Source organism: Typopeltis vanoorti, chromosome 18 (genome assembly GCF_054136105.1).
Source record: "Typopeltis vanoorti isolate ZY-2024b chromosome 18, IOZ_Tvanoo_1.0, whole genome shotgun sequence".
Lineage (NCBI taxonomy): Eukaryota > Metazoa > Arthropoda > Arachnida > Uropygi > Thelyphonidae > Typopeltis > Typopeltis vanoorti.
In genome coordinates, this window is record NC_143566.1 from 52909395 (window position 1) to 52929362 (window position 19968).

Here is a 19968-nt window from a genome sequence, read left to right on the forward strand (position 1 = left end):
GCTTTATTGTGTCGAAAAAAGTGCCGATTCACTTTTAATGAATCATCCTATTTCTGATCCAACATAAGGTAATGTTAAAAACCATGGATATGGACATGCTTATGCCTCCAGAAGAAAATGCGCATCTTGGTAATTCAGAACTATGTCTAACCATTTTTCTAGTAGATATTAAGTGAATTTTGAGAAACCCATAACTTAAATAGATAAAGTTTGTGGATTATTTAACAAAGGAAAAATTTGTATAAATGCTGAAAGATGTATTGAGCCATGTCAAAAACAGTTCGGAGCTGCGGTGACGAATCGGCCGCCGCTATGTGCATGACGTAGTGACCAAGAGAGGGCGCTCACATTGACTATATAGGTTTCGGCACGTAATTCAGTCTCTCTCTTAATTTCTGTTCCTGGTTCCTGATCCAAATACTGGACAGCTGTGAAGCTTGCCGCCCTACCCAGCAACATTCTCCGGTTGCCGTGCGTGCCGTGTCAACCGTAGCCACAACTGAGGAATGCGGCTAGAGTTCCAGAAAAGAGCCGTTGGTTAGCCATGCCAATGTATAAATGGTTTTAGGAACTGGTTTGAGCACTGTGTTATATGAAGCTGGTTTAGTTTTGACTCTCTCTCTTATTACATATAAATTTGTTGATCGGCTTCCCACCATTCCAGTATTGCTTATTTTATTAATTATATCTGTATTTCATTTGCCATCATCACTAAAAACTATTCCTAAATAGCTAAAATATTTCACTTGTTGTCCATACAGAATGCAGTTGATATTTTCCATTTTCCTGCTTATTTTAGTTGCTTCCCCCTTCCCCTAGTTTTTCATACCAAATTTTCTACAGTAGTTATTCAGTCTAGTCAAAGAATCCTGAATGACATCATCTACATAAAGTAAAGAGTTGAGATTCTTCCATTTTGATATCAGGTTTAATGCTACTTTCAGAAGGTGACATAAGTCATCTTATGAAAGATGACTCATTCTTGTAATACGAGAGTTATTTGAAAAATAATCTCAACTAGTCATTGAGTGTGTGTCTCTATTTTGGCTCATAGCAATGGGTTCAAGATTTCAGCCACGCTGGAATTAAGGGGAAATGAGACTACAGATGCAGTTGCTATTCAGGTCATAGATCTTCCATGTACTGTTTGTCAGTCCCTCAGTCCCATATATAGACTAAAAACAGTTTATAAGATCAATGCTAATTACAAGCAGTCATCATAGCAGGAAGCACTGACAAATAAATTGCATGAAATAAAGTATTGGTAGTCTAGTCAATGTAGAAACAAAAGAGAGGAAGTTGTTCTTGCTAGGCTCTGCTTAGGTCACAGTCATTATCTGTGAACAGCATACATTTCATGAAACATTTGTCTTGTTCTGGTGAAGTCCCAGAACTTCACATGAGAAAGGGATGCAATTTTTGCTAATCTGGCTAAGCCATAAGAACTCAGGTCTTATCAGACTGACAAACTGCATGTAGTAGTTTTTAACTTTTTATGAAGAATCAATTTATACAAACACATTTCATTATAAATTCTGTTTATGTGTTGATACCATACTGTTTAATTTAATTTAAAAAATTTTGCTTTTTGTACATAACATGTTTTTACTAATTTAATCTTTCTTACTATTTATTCTTACCTTGGCTGTAAGCTTTGGTTTGGTGCAGTATGACTTTTTACTGTCTTTGCACCAATAAACCTTAAACCCTCCTAGTTATCTGTCTTAGACCTTTAAGTGATTTCTTTGTATTTTAATAATTGGTTTAGTATAGTAATTATTTTTCATGCTAGATGTTAGACAAATAGCTTGTTAGCGAGATCAGATGTCTTTTTTGTTTCCCCATGAAAGGTTATAAACCTACAGTACGTTAGTATCATGATCTGGTTAAGGGATTTTTTTTTCTATTATTATTTATTTATTTAATTTTTTGTATTCATTATAAATTCTCTTTATGGAAGTTGGCCAATAATCCACCAGGTAATGAGGGTCATCTATCACCAAAAGACCATCACAAAAAGCATCCATGCCCACTGGAGGATTTGAACCTGCAGCCTGTTGGTTAGAGAGCAAGCATATTAACTACTCAATCATCTAGGCTGGCCATTTTCACCATATCAGTTATCTGTTAATCCATTCTGCTATTTTTTTGTTCCCACAATGACCTTAATATAGGTAGTGAAATGTTAAACATGAATAAAACTAAAGTTATTTTTTTTTTACTGAGTGTTTTTCCATTAAAATTTCAAATTTTGAAACTGTTTGCAGCTTGTGAAGAAAGCAAGATCATGACTGTTTCAAACTGTTCTCAGATGGTTGAGCTTCAGGATACCTAGTAGTTATTATTATTATCCAGGCCTCCATGGAGTCAAAAGACTCATTGTGGGAGGTTGTTTTTAGGAAATACAAAGTTTATCATACCACTCCTTGAACCCATGATGCTGAATGTAGGATTGGTTGGAATTGCCATTGAATCAACTTTGGGTAGAGAATTCTTAAGGAGGGATATTGTAAACATAATTAAAAATAGCATATTTGTCAAAGATAGATTATGGAATAGTTGTCTTATACCTGCCCATTTTTAAACCACTCTACTTTTGGTTCAGGATCTCCACTTATTAGACATTTCAATGTAACTGCCTCACCATCTCTCATCTGTAGATCTTTGAGCTTCTCTGTGAAAGTAGGAGGTGTCATTGGTTTGTCTTCTGGAACTGAAAAAAAAAGTTATTGGTTAAATTATATATGCACTTTAAATAATAATCAAATTTCATGAAATCAGCTTTAAATTACAGGTAGGGCTGTAATCCAAGAAATTAAGGGAGCAAGAGATCTAAGTGACATATAGATTATTGTACCATGTAACCGACATTAATCAGTTTGCACCTGGAACACTGTTAACCAAACACATTTAGCCAAGTCAATTTTTTGAAGATAAAGATTTATGTGAAGTCATTAGCCTCTATATGCACATAGCACACGCCTGAAAATACTTCATATACAAACTTTGTTTGCTTATACTTGGATAATGGATTAAACCAAGAATGTAATTTCTTGGCATTTTTAATTTATATAAGATTATTATTATTATTCAGGCCTCCATGGAGTCAAAAGACTCATTGTGGGAGGTCCTTCCTAAGAACATAAAGTCTGTCAAGACTCATCGAGGGGAGGTCCCCCCCCCCTAGGAAACACAGTCTTATCATACCACTCCTTAAACTCATTGACCGTTCTCGCTCTCACCACACCATCAGGCAATGCATTCCACGGTTCAACCACCCTCCATGCAAAGAAACCACTCCTCACCCTCTTGCTCACAGTTTCCTTTCGTAACTTCCAGGGATGGAAGTTACGAAAGAACTCCCTAGTGTTAAACCTGTAACTACCTCTCAACAGTTTAAAAGTCTCAATCATATCACCTTTTCTTCTTCTATCCACCAAACTCTACAGTCCACATTCCCTTAGCCGATCCTCATAACCAAAATTGTACAGTCCTGAAACCATCTTTGTACCCTTTCCACAGTTAATTTATTCCCTTCAAATCCTGGGGACCAAATATGAGAACAATAGTCTAAGTGTGGTCTGATCAGAGACTTATACAATGAAATGATAACCCTTTTTTTTTTTTTTTACGATATAAATACAGTTCTAATTAGGACTGTGACTGTGAAAAAATAGTGAGTTAGTGTGAACTGCAGAGCTTAGTAAACAGGTGAGATTTAAGAGAAAACTTATATCACACAAAGATACAGTTGTTAAATTGCTATCCTACTGCATTCAGTTTGATCCCTGCTAGAACAATAAATTTCCTGCACAATCCATACACCTCAATGGATAAGAAGGATTCTTCTTGTGTAATTCACTCTCTTATGAATAAATGACATATGAAACTTTGGAAAGGTTATGATTGATTTTGATAACTGTAAGCCATTTGTAACTGAGTTTGACATTTAAAGCCTCTTAAGTTAAGTGATAAATGAATTTCAATGCCTGGTGAGGCTACCATCATGCATAATGGCTTGAAAAAGTTTCACGTTTTACAGAGTAACACTATTCTGTGTTACTGGACTATATCAAGCACTTTTTCAAAGATTCCCCTGCATTGCTGACATTTTTTCCATTCAGTAACTGATACCATGGTACGTGCTGATACCAAGATAGTATTCTTCTAAGTCGATCATAATTTCCAGCTTTGTAGTTCGGCATGTAGCCTGTTTTAATTGGAGTTTCAATACAAGTAGATACTTCCCAAGAAAGAACATCATGATCACTGTTACCAATTGATGGTAAAATAGCCATATTCTTGAGAGAGATCCCTTCTGATGCTATGAGCAAATCCAACACTCTTTGTCCTTGAGTTCCTTCTTTCACATACTGCTTGAAAAAGTTGTCTCGCAACAATTCGATAAATTCCTGTTCTTTCTTATCATGAGATTTCTCTTCTACCCAATCGATGTTTGGAAAATGAAAACATTAAAACAGGCTACATGCCAAACTACAAAGCTGGAAATTATGATCGACTTAGAAGAATACTATCTTTGGTCCCATGGTATCAGTTACTAAATGGAAAAAATATCAGCAATGCATGGGAATCTTGGAAAAGATGCTTGAATGAGGTGGTATCTGAATGTATCCCTAGTGTTCGAAGAGTAAATAGGTTGGGTATGAAATGGATGTGCAGCCTTATTAAGCTAGAAATCCACAAGAAGAAGATGATGTGGAAAGAGTATTGTGAGAATAAGAGTGAGAGGAGTTATGAAATATATAAAGCTCAGGCCAGAAAATAACGAGTATTATGAGAAAAGCTAAAACGGAGTATGAAAAGAAATTGGCCATGCAAGCTAAAGGCAATCCAAAAGAATTTTATCGTTATGCCGCAAGCAAAAGAAAGAATGAATGTGGAAGAATAACTTTATTGAATGCAGATGGTACACGAGTGTCGGAAGCTAAGGAGATTGTTCAGTTAATGAGTGCTCACTTTGCTAAGATATATATATATATATATATCAGGTGTATGTAGCATGGTGTCCAGTGCTACTACTACGTTGGATGAAGAGTTAGAAGTTCATGAAAATGAGGTTGAAGAGCTTTTGCATAACCTGGATAAGAATTTGTCAATAAGGACAGATGGAATATCTGTCCATTTGTTAAAGGAATGTTCAGCTGAATTGGCTAGGCCTTTCACACATTTGTATAACTTGAGTCTCACCTCAGGAATGATACCACAGGAATGTAAGGAATGTATGATAGTTACATTGCACAAGGGTAGTGCAAAAACTGATGTGTCTAACTACTGACATATTAGTATTTCTGGTGTAGTAGTGAAGATTTTAGAGAAGTTAGTAAGAACTCACATAGAGAAATGGATAGACAATCATTCTATACTCTGCAGGGAACAGCATGAGTTTACTAAAGGAAGGTCATTTTTAGCAATTTGCTCATATTTTATAACAATGTTATGGCTGAGTTGGATAAAGGAAATGGATACACTATGATAATGTTGGATTTTTCTAAGTCATTTGATAGGATACCACACGATTGGCTGTTGCGTAAACTGAAGAATATGGGATTGGAACATAATCTATGGACTTTATTATTATTATTATTCCTGATACCTCCAAGGAGTCTGAAGAATCATCGCGGGAGGATGCCTACAACTGCCTCAACCACTACACCGAACCTCTACTGCGAAAAATCATCTCCATCAACGCCATCTATCGCCCATCTCCACCACCACCACCACAACTAGTATTTTTTGTCTGTAAATTGCGTGTGTTCTGAAGGACCGATTTGTCTGTATGTGGGATGAAAAACTCAAGTTTCCGGGAGAAAAAACCCTGCTACCTCCGTATGAAATTGGCTAATTCACCTTCGATTAAAAATAGTCGAGATAAACATTTGCTTGGAAAATTCCATTCATTTGCCATTCTCTGAAGTTGTGAGTGCATCATAAGTGAATGAGTTAAGAATTTTGATAGCTGTTGATTAATAATAGGTAATGAAGGCCTCTTGCAATAAGTCTTATGACTTTTCACAGGTGTTTAGATGATAATAATAAATAATAATATTAATAACTTTATACAGCATTGGGCAGATGAGGGTAATGTTATCTGTGAGAGTCAACATGGATTTGTGAAGGGGTGCACTTTTTTTAGTAATATGCTAGCCTTTTATAATAAAGTTACAAGAGCAGTAGATGAGGGAAAGGCATGTACTGCCATTTTCTTGGATTTGGCGAAGGCAGTTGATAGGGCGACACATGATAAGCTGATATTTAAGTTCCTGCACATGGGTTTGGATGTCAGGTTGGTCAACTGGATTCAGAATTGGCTGTCCGATAGGTATCAGAGAGTTGTGTATGGTGAGACAGTTTCGAGTGGGGTCCCACAGGGCTCAGTACTGGGACCTATATTGTTTAACCTTTATATCAATGACATTGTTAGTGGATTGCAGGGGGATATTCAGTTGTTTGCAGATGATGTGAAGCTGGGAAGAGTAATTAGTAATAGTGCAGATGTGGTAGCCCTGAAAGAGGATTGGAATAAGCTAGACAGATGGGCAAATGAATGGCGGTATCAGTTTAATGTAGCAAAATGTAAGGTCTTCAGGTTTGGGACATGTCGATGGGATGATGCATACTCTATTGGAGGAGCTATGCTGGAGGAGGTAGGGGAGATGAGAGATCTGGGGTTGATGATCAATAGAAACCTGAAATTCAGGGGACATATTATAAAGGTGGTGAAAGTAACAGAGGATTGCTTCAATAATGAGAAGGACACTGACCTGCAGAGATAAAAGAGTTATCATTCTGTTGTATAAGACCCTGATCAGATCACACTTAGACTATCGTTCTCAGATTTGCTCCCCAGGATTTGAAGGGGATAAATTAACCATGGAAAGGGTACAAAGGCAGATAACCATCTAGACTGTACAAGGCTAGTTATGAGGATCGGCAGAGATAATGTTGACTACAGAGTTTGGTAGAGAAGAAGGAGAGGTGATATGATTGAGACTTTTAAACTGTTGAGAGGTGGTTACAGGGTTGACACTGGGGAGTTCTTTCACTTGGTTGAACAGCGGGAAGGAGTGATGACAAGAGGCCATCCCTGGAAGTTATGAAAGGAAACTGTGAGCAAGAGGGTGAGGAGTGGTTCCTTTGCATGGAGGGTGGTTGAATCGTGGAATGCATTGCCTGATAGAGTGGTGAGAGCGAGAATGGTCAATGAGTTTAAGGAGTGATATGATAGTTTTTGTGTTTCCTAGGAGGGACCTCCCACAATGAATCTTGATAAAATTTGTGTTTCCTAGGAAGGACCTCCCACAATGAGGCCTCCATGGAGTCTTTTGACTCCATGGAGGCCTAAATAATAATAATAATGTGTATATATATATATATATATATATATATATATATATATATATATATATATAGGAGGGGGAAAAATGACATATCAGCTCTTTGATTGTCAACCCTAGTTTCTTGACTAGGTTATAATTAGGTGTGTACAAATGCAGTTCTGAAGAAAGACCACAAATGACACACAAAGTTAGTAATTTTGGTGAATTGATCTAAAAGGTACCTGTTCCTTACATTGTAATTTAAACTGGAATGAATGGAAATTATTATTATTACCTAAGACCCCATGGAGTCAAAGACTCATCTAGGAGGTCCTTTTATCATACACACAGCTCATCATACCATGCTTTAAACACACTCAAATTCTCTGCAGACACCACACTCTCAGGCAAGGCATTCTAATCATTCACAACTCTGCATGAAAAAATCTGCTTCTCACACCCTCTTTATACATTTTCCAGGGATGACCTCTGGTTTTCCTCTGATCTCCAACTATTTTATGTAGAACCTCTCCAGCATTGATCCTATAACAACCCCCTTAATAACATATAATAACTATAATAATAATAATATTCTGATCACCGCTGTTTCTGTTTTAATTAATCATTGGTGATCCTGGCCAAATAGATAAATGGACTGTAGCTTTGATGTAAGTTTTCTCCCCCCCCTCATCAGAAGTTATTATTATTACAACATGATGCCTCCATTGTGGGAGGGCACTCTACTCTACTTGGTACATACATCTTGCTGTCTTTCCTACTATTTAATTAAATTCTCCAATTACAACACTACTACTATCAGTGCCATCTTCTGCCCAATACCAACAACTGTATTTTTTTCCTGTAAATTTTGTGTGCTCTCATGCCCAATTTACCTGTATGAAGGGAAAAAACCCTGCTACCTTCTTATGAGATCAGCTAACTCAGCTTCCATTGTAAAGGCCCATATAAAGATTCCTCAGGTTAGGTCAATAGCGTTAATGTTTGATCAAATTTGTGACACTTTAGCATACTACTAAAGTAATATATTGTGATGTAGCTTGTCTCTTCGTACATATATATGTGTGCTCCAGATGACCTTAATAATATTATTATTATTGCTTAACACCTCTAGGGAGTCCAAGGGACTAATCAAGGGAGGGCACCTACTCTACAACTCTCTTTCTCCATGCAATCCACTAACTACATCGAACTACAACTAACATCATCATCTACACCAATGCCATCTACCGCCCACCACCACTGGTATTTTCACAGACAATTACAAACATCCATGCCCACAGCGGGATTCGAACCTGCAGCCTTTTGGCTGGAGAGAAGATGCGCTAACCACTTGGCCAACCAGGCTGGCATTACTTGCTTTCTGATTATGGGATTTTTGTTTTTTTAAATATTAAAAATTTATATCCAGTAATATTTCAGTAGAATCTCAGTGACTGTCACCTTTAGCTTGAGATTGCAACAGGTGATTTTTACTATTTGTAGGATGCTCATTTTAATAGCATCTAATGTTATATGAGATGTGGTGAAAATATACGAAACATAGCCTATACAGTATAGATTGGTTCAAAATTTATAGTAATTTTAAAGATGCTCAACTGCATTTCCAACCCTGCCACTTCAGGAAATGAATTATAAATAACTAAGAATAACACTCAAAACTACTTTTTTTATCTTTTGGAATAAATTATTTTTATGAAGTGAAAATATCACATGAAATGTATTTGTAAAACTTAGAAAAAATTTAAGCAAACAGCTGAATATTTCATGGAAAAGAAGGTAGTAGCTGAAATAAATCCAGTTTTAGAAGCACTTGCTTCAACACTTAACAATATTATTTTATTTCTTTTTTTTCAAAATGGTAAAATGAAGTGATAGAATTAAAATTAGCTCTTTGAAACTTGCAAACCAGTAGAAATAAGATAAAGAGCAGTCATTTATAATTTGACTACTGAAGTGGGAAGGGTGGCAGATGCAATTGGAAATCTTCAAAATGAGCATAAATCCTGAATCAATCTATACTGTACAGGATATGTTTTTGAAAGTAGCACCGCAAGGACTTTATCTTGCAATAAGGTCCCAGGGACAGTCCTTGAAAGTCACTACAAAGTAAAGCCTTTTTGAAATAATTTTCACAAATGGCAATGTAAATACAGCAATCCCTCGATTAATGTGCCTAATGCGTTCTTTAAAACAGGTGCATTAATCGAAAATAATAACCTATTATTATTATTATTATTGTTCCGGGAAACTCCAAGGAGTCGACAGACTCATCGAGGGAGGCCCTAACATCATGTCTGGAACAACAATTCAACATTCACACAGTATCTATCATATCTTGCCTTGAACTCATTCACAGTCGTAGCACCCACAACAGACTCTGGAAGCTTATTCCACTCATTCACCACTCTCCAAGTAAAAAACCTAGCTCTAACAATCTTGTCAACCACGCTCTTGCCCAGCTTCCATGCATGGCCCCTAGTCCTCCCACCACTAGTCATATTTTCAAAAATATCTTCTGGATCAATCTTATAAAAACCTTTCAGTAATTTGAATGTCTCAATCATATCACCCCTTTTTGCTTTTTGTCAACCAATTTCTGCAACCCACAAATCCTCAACCTATTCTCATAAGGTTCATTCCACAGTCCTGCTATCATCTTGGTCACTCGTCTCTGGACCCTCTCCACTTCCTCCCCATCACAAAGAAAACCCTGGTGCCCATAACTGGGCACAGAAGTCCAGATGGGGTGTTATCAAGGCTTGATACAGAGGAACAACAACTTGTTTGTCTCTGCATGTTAAAGTATTTTTCATAAGCCAAGTGATTTGGTGAGCTGTTTTAGTCACTTTTGCAATGTGCCCCCTAAACTTCAACTCCCTATCCACCAGCACTCCCAAATCCCTGGCCTCATCAATCTCCTGGAGTATGGTTCCACTAATGCGGTATACTGCTGCTATTCTTTTCACCCCAAAGTGCATAACCTTACACTTTGCCACATTAAACTGACATCCATTTTTCCTAGCCCAGTCCTCCAAACTATCCAAATCATCCTGTGCACTCACAATTGCTCTACCCAACTTTGCATCATCAGCAAACAAGTGAACACTTACTCTCAAATCCTTTCCAATATCATTGATGAACAAATTGAAAAGCAGTGGTTCAAGAACAGAGCCCTGCGGCACTGCACTAGTCACAAGACGTCTTTTTGACTCCACTCCTGAATAGACCACTCTCTGGTATCTCTCCTTCAACCACCCTCCTATCCATCTTACCAACCCTATATCTATCCCCATCTGCTCCAGTTTACTGATTAGAGTTCCATGTGGTATCCTGTCAAAGGCCTTGGCAAGGTCCAGTAGTATCACTGTAAATCCATTACCCCTATCCAGTTCAGCCGTCACTGTGTTATAAATCGTGAGCAAGTTACTGAGGCATGATCTACCCTTCACAAAACCATGTTGTCCCTCATACAATATCCCATTTTCATCTATCCAATCCTGTATCCTTTTCTTGACTAATTTCTCTAAGACCTTGACAATAATTCCTGATATGCTAATCGGTCGGTAATTTACAACAGCAGTCTTGGAACCACCTTTATGCAGTGGAACTATTTTCCCCTTCTTCCACCCGCTCGGGACTAACCTAGACCCGAGACTCAAATTAAACAAAATGGTCAAGGGTACTGACAATTCTTTAGCTGCTTCTCGTACTACATGAGCTGGTATACCATCCAATCCCACGGATGTATTGACATTGAGGTTATGCAATAGACTACTCACCTCCAGTTCATTCACCACAATTCCCGTATAATCTACTGGTTTATTCGTTTCTGCAATGTCACCACCTGGATGATATATTCTTGCAAAGTGCTCACTCAGTAACTCAGCTATCTCACCTGATTCAGTTACCACCCTACCATCGGCATTCTTTAAAATCATTCTGCCATGTACATTTTTCCTTTTACTTGCTACATATCTAAAAAACTGTTTAGGATTCTCTTTAGCCTGCATGGCCAATGTTCTTTCGTAATCCTTTTTTGCTTTTCTTACCACACTCGTCACCCTTCTGGCCTGCGCTTTATACCGTTCATGTGCCTGCCGGTCACCTTTCTCCTTAAATTCTCTCCATAGTTGTTTCTTTTTTTGCAGCTCAAGCTTAATGGTGTTATTCATCCATTCAACCCCTACTTGATTTATTATTCGGACTGTAGGTATACAGTCAGCCATTGCTTCTATGCAAGCACTTCCTAACTACCCCCCCATGCACTATCAACTTCTAGTCCTTGCAGTTGTACATGCCATGGCACTGAGCCAATCAAACTCCTAAGCTTGTCATACTTTCCCGCCCAATAATTCCACATGTACCCTGTCTTAATTGAAAATTCTACACCTTTAGCCACCTCCCAAGTCAAGACCCTATGATCACTCTCACCGATTGGTGGCAATGTGGTCATATTTGTTACAGCCAAATCCTCAGATGTAATTACTAGGTCAAGCACTCTCTGACCCCTAGTATTTTCCATTACATGCTGTCGCAATAATGATGGGAAATTATATTTCCCATCATTAGTTGGAATAAATATAATTGGAAGCATATTGTGCAAATGATTTTAGAGGCTTTTCAAATGAATCTAAGTTAATTAAATCTGATTCTGAGCAATTCCGACCTGCTAAATTTAGATGCACAGCCGGAAGATCCTGAAGAATATGAAGAAAATTTAATCACTGACAAGCCCAAAGAGATTTCACAGAAACAAATTGAAAATATTTTTCAGTTTGTTTTATTTTGTTATATATTTGTTATATTTTTTCCTATGGGAAAAAATATAATTCGTTCCTCAAATTTCTTTCTTGACCCTTAATTTTTTTTTATAAAAGAATTAGTTAAAGGAAAATCATGAAGCTGAAATACAATAAAACATATAAATTTATTATTCTACTTCTTAACAAAGAAGGCAGGCATCTGTTTCTTTTTTTCATACAACTGATGGTATGGCCCTATTTCCTGTTCAACTCTTCTGCAAAGTTTACTGCTTCTCTCTTCACCAGGGTCAGCCTCTAAGTTCAAATTTCAATTTTCCATGAAAATTGAAATTTCATGGAAAATTTCAATTTTCCATGAAAATGAAAAATTGAAAAAATTTTAATTTTTCATTTTCCATGAAAAATATTTTCAATTTGTTTCTGTGAAATCTCTTTGGGCTTGTCAGTGATTAAATTTTCTTCATATTCTTCTGGATCTTCCGGTTGTGCATCTAAATTTAGCAGGTCAGAATTGCTCAGAATGAGATTTAATTAACTTAGATTCATTTGAAAAGCCTCTAAAATCATTTGCACAATATGCTTCCAAAATGCTCGCATACTGCTACAGTAATTTCATTCGACTTTGCGACTTTATAACGAGGCTGAGATTTCTCTGATTTGGCCAGAAAAGGTCATCATCATTATTATTATTCAGGCCTCGAAGGAGCCAAAAGACTCATCGAGGGAGGTCCTTCCTAAGACATAAAGTCTGTCAAGACTCATCGAGGGGAGGTCCCCCCCCTTGAGAAACACAAAGTCTATCATACCACTCTTTAAACTCAATGACCGTTCTCGCTCCCACCACTCCATCAGGCAATGCATTCCACGGCTCAGCCACCCTCCACACAAAGAAACCACTCCTTACCCTCTTGCTCACAGTTTCCTTTCGTAACTTCCAGGGATGGCCTCTTGTCATCACTCCTTCCCGCTGTTCAACCAAGCGAAAGAACTCCCCAGTGTCAACCCTGTAACCACCTCTCAACAGTTTAAAAGTCTCAATCATATCACCTCTCCTTCTTCTATCCACCAAACTCTGCAGTCCACATTCTCTCAGCTGATCCTCATAACTATCCTTGTACAGTCCTGAAACCATCTCTGTCATCCGTCTTTGTATCCTTTCCACAGTTAATTTATCCCCTTCAAATCCTGGGGACCAAATCTGAGAACAATAGTCCAAGTGAGGTCTGATCAGAGACTTATACAATGGAATGATAACCCTCTTATCTCTGCAGGTCAGTGGCCTTCTTATAATAGCAGCAATCCTCTATGTTAACCTTCACCACCTTTGCAATATGTCCCCTAAACTTCAGGTTTCTATTAATCATCAACCCCAGATCTCTTGTCTCCCCTACTTCCTCCAGTATAACTCCTCCCATAGAGTATGCAGCATCCCATCGATGTTTCCCAAACCTCAAGACCTTACATTTTGTTGCATTAAACTGACCCCCATTCATTTGCCCATCTATCTAGCTTATTTAAATCCTCTTGCAGGGCTACCACATCTGCACTTTTTGGTTATAATCTTTGATCTATGTAGAAAGAATTCTCTCTAATTCAGTCATTATAATGCAGGGTGTCCACAAATGTTTACCCTGATTTCAACTGGCTATAATATTTTAACAATGAAACTAACTGAATAAATTTTGTTGCAGGTAAATTTGGGCACTCATAAAGTTTCCATACTGGTATATTGCTTTTGCCACCAGGAGCACTGCTGCTGATTTTCTTTGAATATAGCTTCATTACAGGAAAAAGCCCAATATGTTCTGTGGCTAGCAGAAACAAAATCTCCAGTTACAGTGCCAATGTTTGCGTACCACTTTGTGGTATGCAAACATCTTAAATTGTTTGGCCACAAATTACAAATTGTCCAGGAGATAAAGCCAGATGATGTCCAAGGCATGAAGAATTTGCTAACCTCATTTTGAACTGCATCAATGAGGATAATGATTTTTTGCAGTGTGTTTGTTTCTCTGATGAGGCAACATTTCACGTGAGTGGAGTAGTCAACAGACACAATGTAATGATCTGGGGATATGAAAACCCTCATGCCATAAGAGAACACATTCGAGCTAGTCCAAAACTCAATGTGTGGTGTGGACTAATGCATGATTGAGTGATTGTCCCTTTCCTTCTTTCTTGAAAAAGAAATTAATGGAAATGTGTACTTAGACATGTTCAATAATTATGCCATTCCCCAGCTACAGGAGATGCAACCAAATGTTATCTTTCAACAGGACGGAGTCCCCCCCCCCCTCTCACTGGTCTCATGATGTTTGCAGTCATCTTAATCGAGAATTCCCGAATCGCTGGATTGGCAGAGATGGTCCAATCCCATTGCCCTTAGGTCACCGGACATTACACCCCTAGACGTGTTACTGGCGGTGCACACGTTGAAGCTATTCAGTGTTCTATATGTTATGCATTTTATGCATCGAGTGATGCACAAAGTTAGACTTCAATGTATGTTATGCATTGAAGTCTAACTTTGTGTTCCATTTCAAGTATTCACTGAAGATTTATAATATATTATAATCAGAGTAAACATTTGTGGACAATGTACTTTGACCTCGAGTGGTCTGCATCATGAGGAACTTAAAGCAGCCTTACCTTTCTGTTTGTATTCAGCAGCTTTGCTTAAAATTGATCATATAGTTTTGCTCTGGACTCGCCTTGTTCCCTTTTCTTTATTATTTCAAGTTTTTCTTCCAATTAGATTATTTTTCGAATCATTTTCACACTTCCACTTTTTTTACTCATGATTAAAGGTTGGGAAAATACTTTAAAATAAAAAAAATGTAAGAAAAACAACTGCAAAGGAGGCACAAGATATGATGAGTGTAGTATGCCATTAAAAATAATTATAAAATGTTTTAAATCGGTAACTAAATTATTTCATCCTGGTGAGTAATTTTTTAAAATAGTTAGCCATAAAAATGCATAGAGAAAAATTTTTTAAAATCCATAACATTTATTATAAAAATGCTTATAGGCACACGAATCGAATTTTAGAGGTGTACTAATCGAATTTGGGTAAAAAAAAAATGATGCAGTAATCGAAAACGCACTAATTGGGGGTGCATTAAACGAGGGATTGTTGTATTCACAATTTAGTTCTGTGATTTAATCTGTGATCCCAATTCTTTTTTAATGGTAAGAACTTTTGAACTGCATCATTAATGTACAATGGACTGTAGTCTAAGCACTGCAAAAAAGCCGAAGGAGAAAAAAGTGTTGTATATTATTACTCAGGCCTCCATGGAGTCAAGAGACTCATCACAGGAGGTCCTTTCTAGGAAACACAAAGTACAGGTAACCTGTGTATAACGCGGTACTTATACAATGCGGTTTCGATATAATGCAGTGTCTACAAATTGTAGCATCCCTTGTTCAACGTGGTTTCGATATAGTGCAGTCTACAATTTCTAGTAACCCTTTATTTATTTATTTATTTTTTCATATTTTTCACCCCGGGACTTAAAAATCAAATTTTATCTTCGTTAAATTTGTGTCTGCCCGTGTCGTGCAAGTAGTTTCAGACTCTATTTTTATAAGTATCGAATTTAGTTTTATTGCATCACTGAATAAGGTACTGTACAAAGGCTTTTGCAGTCTGTGTCATTCTCAACAAATAGTGCAATAAGAGACAGATGGAATAAAAACGGTGCTAAGTAATAAATCACATGGTCCCCTCTCACAGAAACTATGCTGTATAGACTTAAGCAAAACCATATGTTGCACTGAAACACAGTATCTAACCTAAAACTATTGTCCAATTTTTCAGTTATGAAATAAGTGTTTATTTTATTGCATTTGAAATTCTCGATGTCAGTATGTGACAGATCACAAAGGCTAATTTAAAATAAAAGACTACCAAGAATTGAAACATTCCATATAATGAATGTGAGAGTTTGCCTGCCACCTCAAACAAGAAGCCATAAAATTCAACCAAGGGTTGAAACGTTTGTGTGAGTTGAGCCAGTCAGTAATGAGAAGTTCCATCGGAATGATAAATGACACCCTGTTGTGAATGTTGTTATGACAGTTTCAGATGTTATGGAATTCGATTGAAGAGAATTAGCATTTCAACTCAACACTTGTTGAGTTGAAATACTAATTTCAAGGTTGCTTTTGTCGTTGGGGTGCGCGATCTTTTGTTAATACCGCACCAATCATATGCACGTCTTTATAGCTGCTGTCTTGTGTAAAACAAAATTCAGCTTGTATGTGAGAGTTCGCCTGCTTTTAATTGTTACATATTGTAACAATTAAAAAAAAACTTGAATAATTTATAAGCGTATAAAAGGATATCACCTGTAAATCGTTGACATGCCAGCAAAATTCTCAGACATGCCACCTCTGGCATGGGTGCCATAGGTTCGCTAACTAGGGTTTACTATATAAACTGCTTATTATTGAAAATTGTCTTCGTTTTCTGCCAGGAAAGTGCATTTAAAATCATAAGTGTGTTAATCTCGAGCTGAGCAGTTTATTTTCTGGTGAGTTACATACATATGAGAATTATACAAATGATATCCAAGAGATTTCAAGTGGTGACGACCTCCGGCCACTTAAAGAACATCTATGAAATGTTATTTCTGAAGACAGTGATGACGATTAAAATATGCGCTTTATTGTGTCTAAAACACTTATGCATTATGTGCAATGACATTTATGTACAATTTGTAATTTTTATAATTTTATACTACGTATTTGTCTCATAGTTTATGTTTTCTTAACTTACATGAATTACCTGAATTAAACAAATATTGTTTTTGTTGAATATGTCATTATTGCTTATATAATTGAAAAAAATAATGATTTCGGAACCTAACCCTACTTTTTCTATGTGATCTAAGTCTCGTATAATGCGATTTATATAACGCGGCATTTCTACGGAACCTAACATCCGCATTATATGAGTGTTACCTATATATCATACCACTCCTTGAACTCATTGACCGTTCTCACTCTCACCACTCTATCAGGCAATGCATTCCATGGTTCACCCACCCTCCATGCAAAGAAACCACTCCTCACCTTCTTACTCACAGTTTCCTTTCGTAACTCCAGGGATGGCTCCTCATCATCACTCCTTCCCACTGTTCCACCAAGTGAAAGAACTACCCAGTGTCAACCCTGTAACCACCTCTCAACAGTTTAAAAGTCTCAATCATATCACCTCTCCTTCTTCTGTCTACCAAACTCTGTAGTCAACATTATCTCTGCCGATCCTCATAACTAACATTGTACAGTCCTGTAAACCATTTTTGTTATCTGCCTCTGTACCCTTTCCACAGTTAATTTATCTCTTTCAAATCCTGGGGACCAAAGTTGAGAACGATAGTCTAAGTATGGTCTGATCAGGGTCTTATACAACGGAATGATAACATTTCTGTCTCTGCAGGTCAGCGTCCTTCTCAGTATTGCAGCAATCCTCTGGGTTACCTTCACCATCTTTGCAATATGCCACCTGAATTTCACTTTTCTATCAATCATCATTCCCAGATCTCTTGTCTCCCCTAGTTCCTCCAGTACAGCTCCTCCAATCAAGTATGCAGCCTCTCATCGATGTATCTCAAACTTCAAGACTTTACATTTTGCTGATTAAACCGACACCTGCCATTCATTTGTCCATCTGTCTAGTTTATTGAAATCCTCTTGCAAGGCTGCCACATCTGTACTATTACCAATAACCCTTCCCAGCTTCATATCATCTGCAAGCAACTGAATATGCCCTTGCAATCCATTGACAATGTCATTGATATAAAGGTTAAACAATACAGGTCTGAAGGTTGAAAGGTCAGGTAATTATTTTGGTTTATATTAAATTGAAGTTATTACTGTAACTTGATAGTTTTCTCCATCATTTTATTATAATGAATGCTGCTTACCATGTAACTATGAAAGAAAGGATAAGTATAAGGGTTGAAATTTGGGATTCACAGATTGCAGACTCATACTCTCTTTTATAGCTATACTAGAAGTGGAGGAAAGAAGGGATTTTGTTTGATAGCAGATAAAAATTTTAAGTTCAGGGGACATATTGCAAAGGTTATGAAGAGAGCACAGAGGATTGGTGTAGTATTGAGGAAGACATTAACCAGTAGAGAAAGGAGGGTGAGAGTATCATTGAATAAAGCTTTGATCAGGTCTCATCTGGGATACTGGTTGCAGATATGTACAGTTACTTCATCTCCACCAAATTGTGGGATGAAGCAACTGCAATGAGGATTCACAACAGGCCATCCCTGGAAGTTGAGAAAAGATGTAGTGAGTAAGAGGGTGAGAAGTGAGATTTTTGCATAAAAAGAGTGGTAAGAGCATGGAATGAGTTGTGAGGGTAGTGAGAGAGCACAATCAGTGAACGAGTGTGCTGTCTAAGGTAGATGAGTGTGTTGACTCCATATCTGAGATAATAATTATTATGCTTCAAAAAAGCACCTGCTTTGCTACTGTAGTCAACCCTGCTCTGATAATATTAAATGGAAAATTCCAGAAATAAACAATTTACGTTTTAAATCACATTCCATTCTGAGTAGTTCTCTGTTATCAGATCAACTGTCAAGGTATTACAGTGCATGTGTTTAATGACCCCAAAGCACAAGAGTAGTGATGCTGGCAATTCAGATATGCCAAAGAGCAGCCATCAAGTGTTTCCTTTTAAGGGAAAAGGTGAAAGTTCTCAGCTTCATAAAATAATAAATAATAATAAAGAAAATATGTACTGAAGTTGCTAAGATTCCATTCACATTCATATAACTTTTATTGCAGTATATTGCTATAATTGTTTTATGTTTTATTTTATTATTGTAGTTATGTTCTTGTTAGTTATTGTAGTTAATTTCTTACTGTGCCCATATAGGGAAAAACATAGTATATATAGGATTCAATACCATCTGTGGTTTCAGGTATCTGCAGGGGAGGGCAGGGGCTTGGAACATATCCCCATGGATAAGGGGGCGGGGAACTACTGTACTGAAAAGAAAAAGTTATGCTTATACATTCTTCAATGTTAATAATATCATCAGGGCTGCCCCATGCAGTGGCATATTTTGCCACCCCTTATTTTTCGTATAGTCTATGCCAATTTTGTAGCCCCAAAAAACTTGCCTTCCAATGAAATGCATGTCTTGCACTGTCGGCAGAACTGGCCCTGAATAACACGGTCTTTTCTGATACCTTAATCTTACCATCAGTTTGCTCTTTTAAGTTTCCTCTGAACTCTCATATCTATGGTCTCCATTTGTTGATCAACTCTGTGATCCATATGTAAAAACCGGTTTTAACTCTCATGTATTTAGGCTCATATGCTGGTTTAAGCTCATATGCTGACCTGGTTGGCCAAGTGGTTAGCATATCCGCTCTCCAGCCAAAAGGCTGCAGGTCCTAATCCTGTCATGGACATGAATGTGTGTAATTGTCTGTGAAAATACTAGTTGTCATGGTGGTCAGTAGATGATGATGAAGTTTGCTGTAGTTGGTGGATTGAGTGGTGGAGACGGAGAGTTGTAGAGTAGGTGCCCTCCCTCAATGAGCTTTTGGACTCCCTGGAGGTATCAGGTAATAAAAATAATAATATTTAGTACAGTATAATGAAATGTAAACATACAAAGAAAGATTTAAACAGAGGTTTAATGGTTCCGGTATTGTATCTCATATAATGCAAACCGTTATTTAGGATATAATATTAGAATTGTAATAATACACAAAGTATCAGTGAAAGATGTTAGACTGGAAGCCTCAGTCCTAAGAGGGTCATCCACTATGGGCAATGTTAGTCAGGCTTGGCTGTTAGGCAATATGTC

General features: G+C 37.3%; 1 protein-coding gene across 1 annotated transcript in view; it reads right to left on the reverse strand.

Moving 5' to 3' along the window:
* LOC150096673 (twitchin-like) overlaps positions 1–19968 on the reverse strand; it is a 2440784-nt gene that overhangs the window by 110040 nt on the left and 2310776 nt on the right. The window contains exon 126 of the mRNA XM_090408679.1: positions 2571–2713. Within this exon, the coding sequence (XP_090264805.1) occupies positions 2571–2713 (143 nt within the window). The remainder of the gene's footprint in view (positions 1–2570; positions 2714–19968) is intronic.